General features: G+C 39.7%; 1 protein-coding gene across 1 annotated transcript in view; it reads right to left on the reverse strand.

The window, feature by feature from the left end:
• LOC129092670 (pro-neuregulin-3, membrane-bound isoform) overlaps nucleotides 1-22,350 on the reverse strand; it is a 349,566-nt gene that overhangs the window by 16,429 nt on the left and 310,787 nt on the right. The window contains 3 exon segments of the mRNA XM_054600685.1: nucleotides 1,812-1,938; nucleotides 6,046-6,148; nucleotides 17,666-17,689. Of these exon segments, the coding sequence (XP_054456660.1) occupies nucleotides 1,812-1,938; nucleotides 6,046-6,148; nucleotides 17,666-17,689 (254 nt within the window).

Raw genomic sequence — 22,350 nt, forward strand, 5'->3', positions numbered from 1 at the left:
TCTGTGTAGTCAACCCAGTATCTGGGCTAAAATGTAGGCATTGTACGTTTCTGTAAACCACAGATATGTTGAATCTCTACATTTACCAAAAACAAGTTTCATATCAACATTTTTTCAAAAGTTTATTTCAACGTCAATGTGTTTTAACCACTTGTGGCACTTTTGCCAGGCGCTTTGGGCAACAAAACTAGGGTTAGGTTTAGTAAAAATTCATGATCTAGCTTAAAATAAGTATGTTACCATTGGTTTCAGACAGGACCCATAAGACCAGTCTCCTGGGCGAAAGTCCTGTGTTTGACCCAATATTCCAACTTGACCTCCTTGCTGAGCAGACTAATGCAGACTTTGACTTAACATATTTCTGATTCGTCAAAGACAAATGCGTTACCCTGGTGTAAATACATTCCCTCAAACTTAACTGATAACAGTTTCGCTTTATGGGAATGGTAAATATAAGGCTATTACTAGTTAGCTTTGCATAATTTCCCATTTAAGGTCTAGAAAAGTTGAAACACTAAAATGATTATGTTAAAGTCTGGATAAGATAAGAGATTGCCGTCATGGTTTTAAGAAAATAGTGTTGGTATTGAGATGGAAAGGGAACCATGGTTCTTGGTGTCACCCTGACCTCCTCATCTAACTTCCCACCACATTTTGATATAGTCACATGTTTTGTTAAATAACCAATGCAGATGTTTTTCTTCAGACGACAGTCTAGTTTTTGCTTTTAAACTGATGGGACCAATGAGGTCAAATCATGCATATTAGGGCCAAGGACTGACTTGTCAGCTGTATCATGAACTGCCAGCGTGAATTGTAATTATCTTTACTTCATGCAAACTGGGTCTCAAATACAGGATACAAATGTGCTTCTCCCACACAGTGATTCATCCACCTTGTGTATGTTAATGTGCCTATGATGGATGGAGAGTCCCTGGTGTGTACAGTACATCGGCTTTGCTTCATTGTAAATTTAAATCATGCCCTTGGAGGAAACATGCAATTTATTCCATGAAGCTTCATGTCAAACCTGTGTAAATTACATAAGTAACTAACTGTATATGATAAACATGTTAGAAATGGTTATAGCTAATTCATGCCCAGTGGTGCACAAATGCACACATATACACTCCCCCAAGGTAAGGGAAGATGTGGATTTGACTGGCACTCAAATTAATGTAATGTTTTTCATGCCGTTAAACTGAAATGCAGATCTGGGAGGGATGCAATGACAAAGAACGCTGGGAAGATGCTCGCTGGCCAGCACCGTGCTCCCAAACCACTCAGCGATTGCTCACTCGAAGACCTGTGAGCTTGATGCAAGTGGCCGGGTGGAGACGGGAATACAAGGAGATTCAAAAGCAGCTAACTCTCTGAGGTGTAATATGTGAACTGTATATGCCTGATTTGGGTTACTTTTTTAATTTTTGCTGCCTAAAGCACAAATCTAAGCAACAAAACATTCGAACTTTGTGGCATCTATTGGTATTCGATGTCGAAGAAGATTACTTTAGAGGTTGGTTTTCTTGGTGCTGCTGTATCTCTACGCTGCTAGAAGCAATTGAAGATGGTTTAATGACAAATATCAAGTCCCGCTCTTTTTTGTAGTCTTACCGATTCTTAACCACAACACGTTCAAATCAGTTAGGCTGTCCTCTAAACATAATTTCATAAAAAGAATGGGATCATCCTGACTGACACACACACTAATACATTTTTAAGGTGTATTTACATGTATGTGTCCTTCACCACAGGGCAGCAACAATGTGAAAGAAAGTCAAGATGGCGAAAGTTAAACCAGCAGTGGTCACCTCATGCATTTGCAGGTTGGTGTTAGGGACCCTCATCTTGGAGTCCAGGGCGTTATGGGAATTAGCGGTGTAGTTTTTCAGACTGCGACTCTCCTTCAGATGGGCCTGGAGCTTCTCTCTGCGCCTCCTAAAGAGAAAGAAAAAAAGAAAGAATGAATTTATTTTAGGAGAGTTTTTTTTTTTTCATTGTGAGCCCAACTACTGTGAGTCATGTAGGTCAGCTGGCTTTCAGTATGAGGATAAAGCATCTGGTACAAGTACACCAAGGTGAAGTACCCTTAGTTGCATTCAGTTAGGAGGCTACATGCACCCTTCTAAGGCTTCCCAAAATACTTCTAGTAAAACATATTTTGAGTTCCTGAGTGTCATAATTATGTTCTGGAATCCTACCTGCAACTAATAAACCAGTTCTAATTGTTCAAACAACTGTACTGTACTGTAAACTACTGGTGTGTGTAATACTCTCCTCCAATCACGAGCGTGCATTTGTACACTTATATTTTGAGAAGCCTGCCAATCAGGACCTGCCAAACCGAATACGCGTTCACCCCACTGTATATAAGGCAGCACACACCAATGCCTGTATCCTTTCTCTCTTCAGCAAATGGCAATTTGCTCACTGACTGCCTACCTCCATGGATGGAGCCACCGCTTCAAGAACCTCGTCAGTGAGAACCCAACGGCTACCCGCTGAAGATGATTAAGCTTTCCATCGGTTTAAAAATAGCTTGTTAACTAGCTACCTGTGAAAAAAATCTGATGGTAAATGTCGTCTCTCAACCCCAACTCAAAGTTGCTAATTGGACTGTGAACAATGAGCAGCACACGGAAAAGGAAGTCTTGGCCCGAAAATATCGGCCTACTCTATAGCCTCTTGCCCCAAGAGGCTTATCTGTCATCAGACCGAAGCCAATGGGTCCCCAGATTATTTGGCCAGTTTGATCTCACCATGACAATTAGTGAACATATAGACAGTGATCCTAATCAGGCTCTTTATCTACTCTATAACTCAACAGCTGAAGTTTCCTCTTGGACAACAAACTTTGTTCTTCATTGCAGCCATAGATGAAACCATTTGAGGGTCACCTCTCTCAGGTCAGCTGACTCCATTAGTCATTTTGAGAGTTTCCAGAAACCTCAAACACAGTAGTTACAGCATAAAAAAGAAGCACGAAGGATAAATATAAAACAGAATAAAGCATTTAACCTTGTTTTAAACGTACTGCACTTTCCACAACTAAGTATACGATTATGGGCCTTAATTATACTTTTCTAATTATCCATTATATCCATTATTCCTTTCCGGGGTGACCTTGAAATGTCACCCCGGAAACTCTGCAGGATTTTCACCCAATTTACAGACTCAGCCACTGATATACTATTTAAAAATGAGTCAGAGGCCAAGGAGAATTGCATTCTACCAGTCTCGTGCCCTTGGGGACCAAGGATAAAAAGAAAGTGAGCTATTGACCAAACAAATGAGCTTTCTATCTATACCTCTCTTTCTTTTATCCCTAAGTGGTATTAAAAAATCGACTCCATTTAATAAATTCTGTAAAGATGTTATAAGTCTAGACTGTTCATTCCTCAAATGTGATTATTTTGAACTGGTTGAGAATCCTTTGTTATATTTGCAAAGACACCTAAGGACTGAAGTCATTGACTGGAAAACTAATTAGTTTGGACCTCATCTTGCATTGAAGCAGACTTTACTGATGAAAAGAGGTCTAAAGGGTCGAAATCTGGTTTCTCCCATTCATCTGAAAGAAACTCCTCTTGATTGTGTTTCTGATCAGCGTACATTACATGATCTTCATCATTATGACACTATTTGCCGAAGCTTGTTAACATTAACATTTTTATCACGACTTTGGACAGCGATGTGATGCATTGTTAACAAACAGCCTTCTCATTATCTTTTCAAAAGGCTTAACACAATCTGATAGTTTATATGATGCTTCAGCATTAAAAAAAACCCAGAAAGGTTTGCCCTTTAAGATAGAATCATACTTTTGCTGCACAGGTTTTCACTGTTTACTATGTAGTAACCCCAACTTTCATGCAGGAGACTGTCACTTCCCATCACAGACCACATGTTCATGTTCATGTTTTTCTGAATTGCAACCATGATGGTTTCCTCACTTTCAGTGTTTCCTACCAATATTCCATACTCATAACTTATTTGCCAATAACAACAATATTACTTTAACGAACCTGTATTTGACAGGCAGTTATTGCACAAGCCAGAATTAAAAAATCGTTGGTGTAGGACAAATGTTTTGGTTTGGTTGAATCCTTAAATATTGACGTGCTTGTCTGGCCACATGGGAGAATTTAAGATCACTCAATAGAAACACAAAAAAATCTGTTAATACAGTTCAACTCCAGTGGCGTAGGTTTGCAATTATGGGCCCCAGTGCACGCTACTTGTTATGAAGCAGACGCGGAACACACAAGGAATCACAGCTGAAGTCATGCAAGTCACGGAGTTAGCTGGATGCTAATCATAGTCTTTTAATCATCTCTGCCACCCTGGAGGAAAGTCATAATCAAATTCTTAAAACTTACCATACAGTAAACACAATGATTGCTAACGTTAACCATCAGCCGACTCCACATGTGACAATTACCAGATGGGAGTGTTATTTTGACCAGTTCTTTGAGTTTTAGCAGTTTGGTTAAATTTTCAGTATTTAGCCTTTTTTTTTTATAACTGATGACTGTAAATTCAGATTGTTTGAAGGTGAAACGCTGCTTCCTATTTATTTGGAGTGTGGCCAGGCATTAAACAGTGCACCATTAAAGATCAATGACAATAGCATTGTCTGGCTCAGTGTGAGAAAAAACCTCTGACTCTCTCTTTATTCAGGTCGCTCAGATTTGCATGAACACTTCCTCCCAATCTGTATGCATCTTCTCCATTGAACAAGCTAGTTTCCTGACTCAATTACGGATTCATTGAAAGTGCCTGTCCATCATGCCTTTATCCGATTATCTTGTTGCCAGGCTGCTCACTCACTCACATCATTATATTACAGAGGGAAGCCTATGGCATTACAGTGCCATCTATCACGGCCTCGGTCCACACATCCTGATGACAGACTGCTACACACCGGATGTTTGACCCATCCTGTTGAGAAAATAGCTATGCAAAGTTCTTGTAGCCATTCATATGCCAATTACTGTGCACACACAAGGCATGCACTTCACAAATATGCAGATAGAGGGAGAAGGACAGAAAGGACAGAGAGAGAGAGAGAGAGAGAGAGAGAGAGGGAGGGAGAGAAGATGACCTTTGGGTTATAATGGGCTATGAATATGTGTGTGCGCATAATGAGATTTACAAATTGTTGCAAATGCCCGGTCTGGGATTTGGTTCAAGATGTTTGATGCCTCAACATGTTCCATCGTCCTTCACTAAATTAACAAAATGTCTCCTTGGGCATTTCGTCTGCCCACACCCAACTGGGCTTATTACCAAACACTCCAACATTATGTTTACTTTAGGACTTATGGGCAGATTTCCCCATAAATGTTGTTGTCTAAGCAAGTTTAAAAGTTTGAAAATCATTGGAGCAACTTTCAGTTCAAATGAAAGCAAGAAAACCGGGGGTTGGCATGAAATGACATGTCACTGGAGCTAAATTATCTTCCAACATATTCATGAGAAAATCCAATGTGTGACATTTGTTCATGGCTGGTAAAAAAAATGGAATCCATTTATGAGTTTGGCAAAAACGTAAAAAATATTAAGTCCGTGAACTTTGTGAGTGCATGGTGTAGTTGCTGGGTCATTGTTGTTTGCATATTAATTTGTGTTTCTCCTTATCTTAACCTAAACCCAAATTTAGCCATTACTCAAACCAGTGGTCTCTGTGACAAGTAACCAACACTTGAAATGTTAGCAGTCATTTCTTACTGCACAGGAAAATGTGTGCACACAGCTTCAGTAAGACATTTGGATGAAATATTGTACTGTATTTGTCTGGAGTTTGTTTAAAACTGATATTATTGTCAGATTTCTTTCTGAAATGTTACCACATGATGAGCACAAAGTCATCAATATGGCCAACTAATGCACTTTGATTGTATGAAATTGGAACTATTGTTCAACTGTATCCTAGAGATAAGTACAAACTGCATGTATAACTGTTAATTTGACATAATATACATATAAACAGTTAAAAAAAAAGAGTATATCTGTGGGTATGTTTTTGTGTGTTTGTCCTCTCACTTGTTGCGGCAGTAGAGGGCCATGCACAGGGTTCCCAGGAGGCTGATCGCCATAGCGATGGATGTGATTGACAGCACCTGTCTCTTGTACACCTCTTTGCTCTCTGTAGGGAAACAAAACAGAGGAAGGCGTCACATAAATGTTAGAACAACACACTGTTTGCACGATAAAGTCATAGATCACGTTCATATCTGTCAGCGTGTGTGTGTGTGTGTGTGTGTGTGTGTGTGTGTGTGTGTGTGTGTGTGTGTGTGTAGGACACATAGAGGAAGAGAATGACAGGAAGGAAGAAAAATCTGTGTGAGTGTGAATAAATGTGTGTACAGCACATCTGTTGAGAGACCGCAGTCAATATTCACGGAGATGGAGTTAATTAATTAATTTAATGCAGAAATCTCACCATAACACAGTATTAAACACGTGTTTTGAGACTTGTTCTTACCCACTTCTAATTTCTAACATCGTTGTTTACAGCACCCAAACAGCCATTTCAAATCATCAAACAGTCAGTTGCGGTCTCAACAGCTCTCTGGAGCCTTTTTTTTGTATCTGCCTTGGAGATTCTTTTCTGTAGAAGTGTAATTACTTTTATGATAAATAAACCAAATTGAAATAAAATAACAACTCAGAGCTATTTACAAGACGCAAACACCTATTTCCAATTCTCCAGCAACACCTGCTGTTCTTAGTTACCGCTCAGCCTCTCAGTTCATTTTATCAGCTCCACAGCATCAAGTAATAGTCCAATAGACGCCAGTCGCTTTTTGAAATGGATGCCACATGTAATGGAGCTTGAATACATGAAGACAAGAAGAGTTATGGCGCGGACGGACGCCATTAGTGGAGAAAAATAGAAGCTGTCTTGTTTGCTTCGAACAAGTAAATCATAGTTGCCTTCAGTTACATTAATAGGCGATCAATCAAGTTTTATTTAGCGAGGCTCAGACCTTGGAGGAGCGCGACGATGACACAAGGTGTTGGGGTTTTTACATCGAGGTGATTGAGACAAATTTTTTACTGCGGCTGGGTTTGAATGGCCACTTCAGTAGAAAAAAGATAAAGTTCTTTACTGCTGTTTCTAGCTACGGGGCTACACAACTGCAGCCACTGCGCCTTGCTCAAGGGCAATCCTGACAGCAGTGAGCGAGGGAGAGCGTTACTAATTCACGACCACATCAAGATTTTCAAGCCTGGCTGGGAATTCAAACCAGGGATCTCTCAGCACAAGCTCACCGCTGTAGCCTTTGAGCTACTGATGCCCACACAGATATTGCATAAGCAATCATAAATGCAGTATGTCATACATAATCCCCGAAATAACCGATGTCACAGAGTCTTTTAGTGTGTTGTCAGTACATCTTTTTCCTCCCTCCACTGTGGCCCTATTTCTGTCCCTCCATCTATGTATAAGTTATGTTCAGGGCCCGGCGTTGTTTTGATGCTGCTAATCAGCCTGACTCATCACTTTGGCTTATTGGCTATAATTATATCATTAGTGGGAGCTGGGGGCCGTCCTATGGGTGCACACTGAGGTTGGTCGGAGGGAAGGCAGAGAGACGGATGGACAAAGCGATAGAGACAGGGAAGAGGGAATATAAACAAGAGATATGAGGAGGGAGGAGATATGGATGCAGGATGTTGTTGGATGTTTTCTCTCCTGATACAGATTCTTTTATGCGTTTGTGTAAACTCAGGACCGATACTGAAGACTAATGTGACCCTGCCTCCGCTTTTACTCTACTAAGATACAAACAAATACCTGATAAAGGTGTAGACTGTAAACATAGCTCTTTCTTGCTATGCATTTTGTGCTGACATTCACTCTCTTTATTGTATATTGTCTGTTGCATTTTCCTATATACTGTATAATAACATCTAACCTCACTGAGAAACTGATAACTCCTTTAAAGAGTACGCCAGCAATTTATTTTTGCAGATCCATAAAAGTTGGCAGAATAAAAAGGTTAAACATTGCAGCAGAAGATACAGAGATGTCTTATAAATGTAATTTGAATTTGTGGGTCAAGCCCTAAAAAACATTTCCCATAATGCAGCCTCTAGCATCACGCCATTAGACCCTTCCTGACGAATAAATGCCTACGTCTTTGAAACTTCACGCTCCCATTTTCTTTCGAGTCTTAAGCAGAGATAACCCCAAACCCACCAGGGTTAATTCCTCAGATTCAGAGAGCAATTTTTATTTGTGCCAGAAAAAAATCATTCACAAAAATGTTTGTATGGTTGCTGAAGTGACACTGAACAGCAGGTGATGGAAACAGATGTTCTGAAAGATGTTTAGATTGAAGAGAGAGAAAAATCAAAACAAAAATAACTAATTAAAAATTCTAATTTGGGATGACTTCATCTTGCCCTGTCTGCAAAGCTGATCTGAAAGTGTAAACGCACAGACATATGCATCAGCTCAAACACACACAAACAAAGAACTTTGGAGTTCAAAAGTTCAGTTTATCACCTACGGTCAGACTTTCATGTTATTTATGCAGGCAGCATGCTTGGTGGGAGGCCAATCATAAATATGTGGCCAAGGTCAAGCAGTTCTTCAGCCTCCCTCCCACATCCTTGTTTGGACGCACCCACTGTATGCACAAACACACACTCTCTATATGTGAATAAATCATTCAGTGCGAGAGAGGCTAAGCATGTTTGCACTCCATCTGTGGAGACGTGAGGTGGCATCTTCTATTTATTTCCACTCCCAACCTCCAGTTCTGCCCTGCAGGTCACTTATATACAGCAACAATGAGATTAATATTTCACAGTAAAGGCGGCAGCAGCAGAAATATAAAGGTATCGGTGTGACCTTTTTGTACGTACTGGCGATCCTATACATTCAGAATGTGTTTACGGCTGACATGTTTCCATACAGGTGAGCTGGCTAGGAAGAGAGGAATCAATAAGTGATGGAGCAGGTGCTGAAGTAGACTAGCCTTGCTGATAAAGATTAAAGCGTTTATTGCCTTTAGTGTGATATTTATGACTTGTATCGCTTGATAGAATAGCCAGACTTATAAAAATGGTACTTGCTGAAGTGCTGATACAACACATGAGTCTGTCCTTGAATATGTCTAATCCATAAATCACTGATAAGCAAAATAAATCTCTCTATCTGACCACAGAGCTACAGTCATCAATCTGTCAGACCGTGTTAAATGGTCAGTTCTACCATGTTTGAAGTAAAAAAAAAAAAAAGAAGCATCTTGGAGACATTTTTGTTTTTATTTGCTCAGCTTTAAAAACATGCGTCTGCTGGATTTCTGCCGCCACAGCAATTTAGTGGAAGTGAATTGGAATTTTTGTTTGGTCAAAGAACTGAAAACCAACATCAAGGTTACACAGGATAACTGCAGACCTCACTGGTTGTAATGGGATGGCAGTAGAGATCTCTGAGACAAATAATCTAAAATCATGGACAAATAAAACCTAAACTTTCCGCATGGCCTGATACAAATTGCAAATTTCCCCCTCTGTGGGACTAATAAAGGATTATCTTATTTTACCGCAGAAATAGTTATGTTTTTATCAGTATAAATACAAAAATAATCAGCTTTATGATCTCAATCATAAAAAATGTACACTTGTGCCATCAAGCATAAAAAGACCAAAAGCGCACACAAACTCACAAAAAATACAAAAAACACAAAAAATAAAGGTCAAATAAAAAAAAACGCTTGCAAACTATTTTTCCTCCAAAATGAACGGTATATGCAGCTTTTTTAAACACAGGAAAACATGAATAAAATAGACAGACTCCTTTCTTATAGCCAGTAGATGATTATGTTCTGGTGTGTCATGTTGTTGGCACGGATGCTCCAGCTGGCACCAGAAGCAGGGTAATAAACATAAAAAATGTTTTGGTATACTTCTTTTTTTTGCATCTGTTTCTTCCAAAGTCGAGTTGGTGTTTGTTTGAACAGTTAACAGAGTTTTTAATTTTGTTTGTGCTGAGTTTGAATGAAGTATGTTACGACGATATTTCACGGTTATATTTACTGTTGTCTGACTAGAGTTTGGTGGCTTCTCTTATTATGATTATTTTATTATGATATTGTCCAAATCACTGTTGATTTTATTTATAATTGAATCACTTCAACGCCCGTCACATAACACCGGAAAAAAGGCAAATATGTGCCAGTCCACCTGGGTGTCATGTTCCCATCACCGCCTATCAGAGCTGCAGCCGATAAACACCCGTGTTTACTGCAGAGTAATTTGTCCCGGGAAGGAATGCTGATCAAATCCGTTCCCTCTGGAGACAAAAGCCACGCTATGTTAGTGTTTTTTTTTTGTAAAGGGGCTTTATAACACAGAGAAATAGACGGTGACAGCACAGACAAAGATACGCACACATAGACACAAACAGAGGGTTTCTACAGTCTGATGTGGCATTTTGCCTGAGCCCTGGTGAGAGGGCTTAAGTCTGCATGGTGGGCTTCATATCATATAAACACAAACAGAGGACACCAACAATGCTCTTGGCAGCGCTCTCGCACCATCTTTGTCCATCATTATAAGCTTGATTTGTATTAGAGTTTGTGATGTTGACCCTGAAGTTTAGGCTCATTTCCATTAGACATCAACAAACTCAAAAGCAGTTTTTCTGTTTCCCATCGGGGCATTATTAAGATGTGTCATTTCTTTCCCTTATTCAGCAGTGCCATGTTTGTGAGTCATTCCAGGATTTCTATCTAATGTTTTGGACATATGGACGAGTCAGACTGCTGGCAGGCACTAACACGGAAATGTCTGTTGCAGATATTAGGTTATGGTTTATTAAATTGTGTCGCATTTGTACAATTATGAATTAAACCGTGGCCTCTAGTTTGAGGGCAGTAAAATGTAATGTTTAGTGGCAGCACATTGGAATTGGTTCAAGGTTGACATGGTGGCAGAAGTTGGATGAATGATGGTAAAGGACTGAATGCTTTTGGCTGAATGCTACACAAACAAACTATTACAGAGGCATATAAGCTATTGACGGTTAGAACCTTCATCACGGATGTGACTTCAGATCAATAAGGTTTCAAGTTCTCTTCAAATGTGCCGACTCCAGACGGATCAAATATCATGAAGCTGAGGCGCAGCTCTCTGCTGCATGAACATAACATCTGCAGAAAAAACACAATAGTAACAATGAAGAGGTAAAGCTCATTTCACAGGATTAAGGATTTATAATTATATGTGAGATTAATCAAATCGTAATTAGTAACCTGTAGCCTTTGCAGACCTCCCTGACATTTGGTTTCACATATGATATCTTATAAAAGGTAACTCCTCACTTTTCATGTTTTTTCCTAAGAAAGTCAAGCATGTCAATTTCCATTTCTTACATGCGTACAGTCTTTTCAAAATAAACTTCAGTCTTCACAGGTTAAGACAATAAAACTACTTCGTTGGGTTCAGGGAAAGATTGTTATTTTGCTTAAAATAACTATATGTCCGCACTTTAGGGGGTTTGGCGGTCTTTATACTTCCTGGTTCATTATTCATGAATTACATAAAGAATTTGATTTTGTTGGATATCTACAAATAACAGCTCATTTTTTATCGTAGGTATAGCTACGAACACCGGATGAGAACTGCCTGCCAGCAAAAAAAAAAGAAAGAAATGTTCAGGCCTGGCGTCATCTTCATATATTCATCTACAGGGACATAGAAGAAGTTTACGGCTGACATGATTTACAGTCACATCATGCAGAACTGCTTTCTTATTTTGTTTTATTTATTGAACAAAACTAAGTATTCCTCATGTCATGTATATTATTTCAGTGCCAAGTGCAGCTGGGATTGACGGGGATGGATGAAAGAGGAGGATGACATAACCGGAGAGGCCCGGGAGTCTCCAGCGATGGCCTCACAGCGCTGAGCATTAGCCTCTCCATGTGAGCGGAGCGCACACTGCTGATGGCGGATAAAATCTATATTTATGCAGGTCTGCTGTGCTACAGTAAACATGCTCTCTTGGCTGGTCACGGTCCTTTCCTTTATTACCCGGATGGCTTTATTCACCTATTACCATACTGAATATATCTAAGTGACTGGGGCTATTGTTTTAGCCGGTTGCATCTTTTTTTCTTGTCCTCTTCTGATACATTCTCTCTTCCACCTGTAGCAGGTTCACAGTACTGCAGCTGCATGGCCTCCTCAGGTTTCTGCTCATCGGGATGAACTAAAGCCGTTTGGTGGTTTAGGTTGATGTGGACTGTGAAACCACATCAACCTAACTGTAATTTATTTTTCTATATCCGTGTTACTTGTTCTTACATATCAGACTTTCAACGTTGCCGTGAAAATTGTACAGCGATGTAGTCAGTTATTGTGGATTTTTAACTTTTTTTACTTATTTAATATTCTTTACTGTGTTATTACTTTTAATAACTTTTTTTTAATTTACTTATTTATAAAACTGTTTTGATCTTGTTTTTTTACTATGTCTCTTGTTTGCACTATCCTCTCTGCTGCTGTAATCCTGCAAAATGTCCCCGCTGCGGGACTACTAAAAGATTATCTTATCTTATCTTAATATGTGTTATATTGTGCTGTTAGAGCAATAAGTTAATAACACAACTCCACTTTTTAAAATGGGGACAATTGAAGCTGTGGCAATTTCTTAAAAGTCATGGATATGGCTAAAAAAACAAAAACGAAGGCCCAGGAAAAAAAAAATTACACACCACAACCATCAAACCATCAATCTGATTTGATGTACAACTCAAAAACTAAGAGAAATGTTAAAACTTCTCTGATGGCTGTTTAATATTCTCTGTACCTGGACAAGTGATGCTGCTGTCATACACCTGTTACTCTACACTGGTGTGCACAGAAGGACTGCATTTTATCTTTCTGGCAGCAGCAGTATTTGAAAAGAACAAAGCTGTACCTCCAGGAATTCAAAACTCATTTCAAGAAAATCTCAGAAAAAAACAACAGAAAAAGGAAATTGTGATGCTGTTTGATTGAAAAGTGATCTCTGGGAAGACACCAGAATGATTTCTTTCTTCCCAATCTGTTACTCATCTCCTTTCTCTTCTTTGACTTTGAGAAGGCCTAATGTTTTGCATTCATGATGTGTTTGAGTCCCTAAGTTGTCAAAGTCAAACCGCTGTCATTCCCAACTCATTGAATACAGACGCCTGTCTGATAACGACACGCCGAGGCTCCCTTTAGCGTCTGGATGGGAACGGTTGGGTCAAACAAACACAAACTTTTTTACCACAGTTTTGTTACAAATGTACGTACTTAACTAACGCCACACACAATATGAACTCAACAAACATACTTATTTTAACCCAACCCATGACCTTTTTCCTTAACCTAATTAAGTACTTTTGTTGTTTGAATCTAACCAAGTAATCCTGCAAAACTATGTAAACCTACATTGGAAGTTTATTTTGAAAAGACAAAATGCATGTAATGAGCGAAAACTGGCACATAATCAATAACACATCCAAAGCTGAGGCGAGAGGGGAACCTACAGCATCATAGTTTGCAAGAGAAGAGTGAAAATGTAAACTTTCTCTACCTCGCCTGACACTTGGAAGACCTATCACTGCTGTCCAAGGTATGAATGTGACTTAGGTGTCTACCAAACTATAGCTCTTTTCATCTTCGCTCTACTTTGCCAAACTGCCTCCATCTGGCAAAAACACACCTTCCATCCTCTGGGTAGAAATCACGACTTAAAATCATTTCCACCTCAAAAAAAAAAAGAAAGCTGCCTGTAACACTTTGCTCTAACATTGATTTACAGCCAGGTGGAACACCTCGCAGTCAGAGCTCAGTGATCTCTGATGGAAAGGAAATATTGATGGCCACATGACTGACTGACTAGATACAGTAAAGTGTTCTCTCCCCCTTTTTGCCGAGCTATATAAAAGATGTATAAAGAGAAAGGCAGGATCCGAGAGTTCTTGAATATAATCTGTGTTTTATTAAGCCTTGTGTGGGTGATGGCCTGGGTGGAGAGTTCTCAACCTTCAGACACTTTTCTAATTTTAGCTTCGGAAAACTGACTCTGTAGGAGTCTCTATAAATCATGCATAGGGCTAAGAGGTTGTCTGTGGAAAAGAACTCCCATGGGATTAGACGGGGCATTTTTGTAAGAACCCAATATCAAAATAGTTTGTGCACATAAAACATGCCTTTGTATCTCTTTATTAGGTACACTGTACAGTCTATTGAAATACAATGCACCCGCTCTGCCATTAAGTCTGTGAGGCTTAAAGTGTAAGTAAACGTATCCTCATACAACGGTTCAAATGATATATAATGAAAAGTTGCTCCTTTTTCCGTGTGTTTTCCTCCAGAAGCAAATAACACATGTCAATTTCTGCTTGTAACATGCATGCAGTCTTTTCAAAATAAACTTCTGTCTTCGCAGGAAACAACTCAGTTAGGTTTAGGCAACAAAACAAAAACTACTTAGTAAGCTTTAGGAAAAGATTGTCGTTTGCCCTAAAATAACTACAGAAGTGTCGGTACTGAAGTACACAGGTTGCATGACAATGAAATCCATGCACCTTTAGTGGGACATCCATGTTTGTCAGACCCATCCACCGCCCTTCCAGCCCACCTAGAGTGGGCCTCTGCAGTCTTTATACTTCCTTGTTCATGATTACGTGGATAATATACAAAATGATAGCTACGATTGCTGAATTATACCAGCCTTTGTAAGTAGCCAATAGAAACACCTTTGAATGTAATGTTGGACAGTACAACACCTTTAACTATGACCTTAATAATAAACACATCACTGAATTAAACAATCTTCAAAAATGTGAACATAATGAGCTTAATGTCTTCTGCCAGACTTCCCAAACCAAATCCTGGGACCACATCACTCCAGTCCTTAAAGACCTCCACTGGCTTCCTCAGTCCGACCGGATCAACTACAAAAGTCCTGGTCTTCACCTGCAAGGTCCTTTACAAACAGCCCCCCCCCTCATACCTCGCAGACCTTCTGTCTCCCTTCCAGCCAACTCAGTCCCTGAAGGACTTTCTCATAAACCTGCATGATTTCGTCTGATTTTGCCCGAAGCTGATCCGGTGGCACCAATTCACAAGCATTAAGGATGAATGGCCAATCTTCTCGCTGATGGTCTCGTTTACTTATGTAGGTCACATGGAGGCATCAGCATTACATTCAGACTGTTTCATAACCAATGAAAAGTTCCTCACAGTAACTTTTCCTGCAGACGTCTGATTTAAATAAAGCTGATTCGTGTTTATATGGCCAACATTTTAAAGGATAATTCCACCTTATTACAACTTTGGGACTTATTTCTTTAGTTCTAGTCATCATTTTTTGATCGCTGCTAAGAACTGTGAACACAAATGACATTGCAATAATGAAGCCTGACTGGGTAAGAAACATGAGCAGTCAGATGATCAGACCGAGGCTTAGCCAGATTAACTGAAGCACTTTATTTGCAGGTAAAAGAGAAAATCAGCCACATTTAAATTTCAGTAATAAGGCCTCATAGCAGAAGTAAACTATGAGAGAAAAACTAGAGCAAGTATGATAGGTAAAAGTTGACTATGATTGGGTAATCATTTTACAATTTTCACCCTTTTTCTCTTCCAAATAAGTTTGTCTAACTTAAAGGTTGCTGATCTGCCGTTTTTATTTTTTGCCATCTGACTTATATATTTTAGCAAGATTGCCTTTTTCCCAGATCTCAAACTTATTACAGTATTACCAATAAAGGACCAAAACTATATAAAAAAATGAATAAAGTACTCACAGAATTATCCTTTAAATGCTCAGTTTACAAAAACGAATGGAGCACTACTTGGTTTAGGCAGAACTCTGATATTGTGCTGCATTAGCATTACCAACAGCTGCATTGATGCTTAACCATCAGTCGCTCATTTATCAGTTTATTGGCTACAATCCGACTTGTCTTCCTTCGAACACGGTGGACTTTATTTCTGCCTACTGATGTGTTTATTAAAGGAGGATTTGTTCTCCCAGCAGAATCCTTGTTGCAGCTTAGATTTTTTTAGAGCGCTCTCCACAAGCAGAGCTTAATCTTATCTGAGCCAAATCTAACTAGTATAACAATTTACTATAAATGGTCAGCTCCTTGACGTTAGTGTCTGACTAAAAAAATACAAATCTGTGGAAGAAAAGGGTCCTCCCAAATAATGGCATTGCATCAGTTGCTATGAATAGAAATGGGATGTTCCAGGAAGTAATGATTCAACATTTATAAAACCTGCACTATTGATCTTTATCCTTGCTTTTTCCCCCAGAGTAACAAACTTTGTACTGTATGCATTTACTTAATGTATTGTAAATTGTTTCAGTGGATTGCAATGTTAGCCTTATACTTATTTTTCTTCCTCAGCTTCCAAAGCCACAGACGCTGACAAGCCAGGGTTGAGTGTGGGAGGTGCTTATCTATCCATGCGGCGTTAACACAATGCCGGGGAAGACATTGGCAGGACTAGAGATGTTAGCTAAGAAAATGTGGCAGCCTGAACAGAGTTGCAGAGGCATACAAGCTCTCACTGAATATAAATGGGGGAAGAAAAAAAACCCTGCAAGATAGCGCTGTGGAACAGATCATCTGTCACTGCCAAATTTGCATAGTCTCAGCAAGTTTCCTGAAAAAAAACAAAAAACTTTTGTTTGTTTCACTGCAAATGCAGAACGGAAAAAAAGAAAAACGTCACTGCTTGGTCCTTTGAGTTCTTTTTTTTTACTTGGAGAATGTAGACGCAGTTACGTCAAACCAGCAGGAGGCCATTTTCACAGATAATCCATTGCGTTTCCAAACTGTCCGTGTGGAAAGAGGCCCAAATTCTACCCACTGAGAGCGTGAGGGCGCTCTAGTTAACAACAAGCCTCCATGTCGTTAACTAGCTCTCCTCGGCTGCGATGCCCGACACAGAGCCTGCTGGAGAGGGGAGCTTGGCAGCGACGAGGAGGAGCCGCTGGCATCCGCCCTGCACAGCCTCACAGGCATGTGCATGGGGACGCAATCACTGGAAGAACCTCCAACTCCCCAAAAAACTAAGGACTTCAGAAACACACTTTTGATCATGTGCCATCCATGTGCAAACACACACACAAAGACACGCACGCGCACTAATGAGGAGTGCGTTCGGAAAAACCAGAGCCAACATCATAAAAACTCCCTCACTGTACCGCGCCCGCCTCTCTGTTCTCCACCGTTTCCAAGGAGACTGCAGCACATTGGAATTCTGGAGGGACACTTCATAAGCAATTGTGAGGGAAAGAAAGTGAAGGAGAGCGAGAGAGAGAAAGAAAGAGGGAAAGCATTATAGCCACGGCGCAGAAAATAATGATATATAATTACATATGTATATAGAGAGAGAGAGATGAAGACAGTCGGTGATAGTTCAAAGACTGCAGAGCATGGTGTTGGTTGTGAGTATGTGAATGTACATACAGACAATGTTTGTTTTCACCGCAGCTCTGTTGAATTCACGTCAAATGATATAATGATGCCATATGTGATTAGGCATGTCATCAGCGATGCATGTACTGGATGTAAGCAATGTTTATCCAATATGAAGCCCTGTGATGTTTGCAGTCGTGACTCATGCAGATGCAAGACAAGAAAAGCTTCCTTACCCATGAACTCGATGCCCAAGTGATCTGTTTGTTTGGAGGGGGAGAGAGAGAGGGGGGGGAGAGAGAAAAATAAAGTTATTATTAGGAATAGTGTGCGTTAGCATTGTGTCACAGCGTATAGCCAGATCATCACTGACTTGTTGTTCGTTCATGTAAGCTGCTGTATCGGTGTTTTATCCGCTGCCACATGGAGTCAGAAGGCACATGCTAGTAATGTTACAAGGAATGACACATATAAACACACACACACACACACACACACACACACACACACACACACACACACACACACACACACACACACACACACACACAGACACACAAGCTTGCTCCGCTGTATTTGCGAGGACCCTCAGTAATAATATTGCATTCCCTCACCCCTAATCCCTTTACCGAAAACCTCAACCTGAACACTCAGCTTCTCTTTTCAGAGAAGAAATTGGAAATGTTTCACAAAAAGAGATTTAAAAAAAGTTCAAGAAGTCATGCACAGATCAAAGTCTGATGAAACCCCACCCACACAGTCCTGTTAAATCACATAAGCTGATATTTTAATAAGTGTTTTTTTTAAAGTTAGCTATTAAATGTTCTTGAGAAATGGAAAGTGTGAAAATCTGAGCTTCTTTTTTATTCAACACCTTTTTCTTCCTTGTCAAAACCTGCCGTCTACATTACCCACAATGCAACGTGAATGCATGTTGTGCTAGTTGTCCACTCTAAAAGCCTTAAACACAAGTTTGTCCTCACAAAGATAGAAGTATAAGACTGCACACACAGCCTAAAAGCTGACCTAACAGCACACCGGTCCGTGTGTGTCCTCGATGCCTGAACAGCATCATTTTGAGAGCTTGTGTGCATTCTGCTGTGTAAAACATTTAAGGGGAACAAGAGGTCGGAGGTCAGTTTGTGCTCATAAGCAAGCTCGCATTTTGACACTTAAGCCACAATTATATTCCTGTAGCAATTTTACAACCAATTATTTTAAGTGGTAGAGAGTAGTTGCTAGGGTTCTGCTGTTGAGAGACACATCTAACAAATGCATAATTGACCATTGTAGTGCAGTGTGGTTCAATTCCATTCATGCAAAAAATTAAGTACTTTCAGGTTAAACATTGTTTTACTCCACTGTTAATTTTCACTATTTCTCTTCACTACGGATGTATTATTTTGCTTTACTACAGTACTGGGAAATTTGTCATTATTGTTTTGTCCCTTAGTCTTTAATAAAAAGAGAGAGAAAGAAAGAAACTTTTTCATTTAAGTGCAGCTATGAAGCGCTGCAGTTTCAAAACATAATCATTGCTATAGTGACTTGGATTACAGACGCTCCCCCTTGGCCCTTAAGGACTGGAAATATAACTCTCACTGACTGTAAGAAAATAATCTAGAGGAAGTGCTGATGTCTGTGGTGTCACCGCCGGCTTTTACAGCACTGACAGTGACTTTATCTCCTGAGTGGCCCTGCCCCACATCGTAGAGTGGGTGAGCTGGTCTTTTCTAATGCGAAAAGCTCTGTCCAATCTGCCCCCAATCTTATCTGGCAATGTTAGCCTGGATGTAAGCGGATCATTTTTCACTTTACCAATGACCCAGGGACCTCTCTCCACCACCTTCTTGATTTCTCCCTTCAAAAACACCTGTGATGGTGGACAGGAGACGATGAACGAGATAAATGCTACTCTCAAGCCAAAAGCTTTGGGAAAAATCTAAATTCAGGGTTTTTACAAATATTTGTCAACCACTGACAGTTTGATTGGAGACCCTTAAAGGAAGTCCACAATGTCAACAGTCATATTTACGACAATGTGGAAATTTAACATATCGACGGCTGAAGACAAAACAGCTTTATTGAAAAAAAAGAAAACGAGAATTAAAAACTGCAACAATTAATAAAAAACAAAGGAAAAACATCATAGTCTGATCTCACAAGAAATCTGTACTTATTGTATGGAGATAAATGCCATACCTTTTATTCTATATGTACATAAAATAGCCGACTAAAGTGTAGATCAAACCAGGAAAGCTTTGTTTAAGTCAGATAATGAAAAAACATCTCCCCCCTACAATATGTGATTGAAAGCATTCCTCAGAAAGAAGCTTGCAATTTGTTTTTTATTATGTTGTCGCCAAGATACTTTTAGTGCTGAGTGGAAGAAAAAAAAAAACCTCCAGGAGACTGCTGTTCGTGTCCCGTGTGAAACTAAAAGGAAATGCTATATTTTTTCATGTGAGTCAGTTAAGTTTTCTTTTTAAATTACCATCCTTTGTCTTCATTTGTTGTATAGTTGTGTAACACAAGTGCGTATATATATATATATATATATATATATATATATATATATATATATATATATATATATATCTGTAGGCTCTGTGACACCGTTGACCTCGACATCGCCAAAAGAACATTATTTTCTGTTATCTGTTCTGCAGTTTTGAAGCCCTTTGGGTAGAGCAAAAAGTGCTGCTATACTGCCAGGGTTAGAAACTCAATTTCCCATGGAGCTCAATGAGTAGAGCCCAGCACTAAAGCTGCCAAGGTTAGGGATTTCATTTTCTGTGTAGCCTGGTGGGTAGAACATATATCAGCACCAGTCCTGTCAGGATATGAGCTTCAGGTCCCATTGGGGCCACCCATACTCAAGATGTATGCACTCCTGCTACTGTAAACCACTTTAGATGGAAGAGCCCACCAAGTGTCATATGTTTAATATGCTCTGTGGAAACTGATGGCCTTTGAATCATTAGGTTGGTGGACAGATACCACCTGGGGGGGGGCGCATATCTGAATCCAAAAACAGGCTGGAAACTTTCCAACATTCTGTGATACATTTTCACAAAATTATTTTTTTGGTATCATAAAAAGGTTCACCAAAGAAAGAGGCAAACAAAGAGGAAGCTAGATTTTTTACTCCTAAAAGAGGAAGTGAAGTAATATTGCTAAGGTGAAATACATTAGCATTATTAGGAAGCTTTTACTTAGTAGTACCGGACAAAGTAGTGTTCAGACCTTTGACTTAAGTACAAGTACTGTGTAGAAATACCCAAATACTATAATAATAGTAACAATAATAAGTCCTGCATTCAAATGCCTAACCCACAGAACTTCATTTGAAATGCTAGAGGAGAGCTTTGAGTTTCTAAAGATACCAAATCATCTGAATTTTAGGGAAATTTGTATAATTGATGCACAAGACATCCAGAATACTTCCATTTGATGAAATGTATAATCACTAAAACAATCTTGAGGCTTGCATTCAAATGTTTCCCTTTGTTTGAACAACTTGTCCAATTAGCTGCAATTAAGCTGGAACATGCCGATATACGTAAAACACACAAACTGAATGGAATAAGAATGTTTTGCAAATCTAATTTCTGAATTATTATTACTGACTACTTTTGGGGCGTGGCCATTTGGAGGGAGTACCCTTTAGGAGCGTGCCGATTACAAATTGCTGCTTGCAGTGTTTGAGATAAATTCATCGCTCACTGACTCCAGGAAAGTGAGGAAGAGTTTAGTTCTATCCATCATCCAGCAGCAAAAGTGAACTGCAGTCAATGAGCCGCGGCCTGTAGAGACCCACTGTGGGTGACACGCTCTACTCAGTCTTCTGGGCCCTGAAGCCCCGCCCCCACGGCTGCACAGAGCACATTTCAACGTTATTCAAAGTTTTTCATTATTGAATGTATCTAAATTGCACCAAATTCCTAATTTCCCGTCCTTGGAACCCCAGCAATACACCCACCAAGTATAAAGTACATTGGATGAATCTTTCTTTAAATATGTGAAGGACATTCCCACATAAAGGGATTATTTGCTTTACAGTTAGACGCATTTGCATGTAAATAGACATTTTAATATTGTAGGAGGTGGAGCTCATTTGATCTTTAAATAATGTTGGGTTGGTAAATGTATGCATCATAATCTATTAGATCATTATAGGTCATAGGAAGGATGGATACGTTTATTTTTAATTCAGTACAAGCACTGATTTTTTTACTTTTCTTATTTAAATACAACCAAAGCCTTCGCCATACTTATATAGCTATTCAATATTATGTTTCACAGAGAGTATAATCATGTAAATGTAGTGTTTTCTAGTCAAGTGCTGTTAAAACTGCTGTATATATCTGATGTTTGTGCAAAACGAACTTGACATAAAAGGACTGTAAAGGCCATTGAAATGAAACTTCTAATCCTTTCTCATTTGCGATATACTTGGCCGGAACTCAGATGGAGAAACTAAGCAATCCGATGTGGCATTTTACATGAAAGTAGATACTCCATACTGTGTGTGTGTGTGTGTGTGTGTGTGTGTGTGTGTGTGTGTGTGTGTGTGTGTGTGTGTGTGTGTGTGTGTGTGAGTCTGCAGCCCTGAAGGGGAGCTAGGTGTGGGTGGCAGGGAGTCTGAAGCGTGTCGCCGTATACTTCCCCTCCCTGTGGACCCACACATGGGGATAGGCTGGATACATGTGTGTTTGTTTGTGTGCGTGTGTGTGTGTGTGTGTGTGTGTGTGTGTGTGTGTGTGTGTGTGTGTGTGTGTGTGTGTGTGTGTGTGTGTGTGTGTGTGTGTGTTCTCCCTGCTGACTTCCACCTCAGGAGTGAGCCGCACAGTTTGCCTGGGTCGGTCTGGAAACGGAGACGATTCAGTCTGATATCCGGTGACCTCACAGAGGAAGACAG

Source organism: Anoplopoma fimbria, chromosome 6, assembly GCF_027596085.1.
Source record: "Anoplopoma fimbria isolate UVic2021 breed Golden Eagle Sablefish chromosome 6, Afim_UVic_2022, whole genome shotgun sequence".
NCBI lineage: Eukaryota > Metazoa > Chordata > Actinopteri > Perciformes > Anoplopomatidae > Anoplopoma > Anoplopoma fimbria.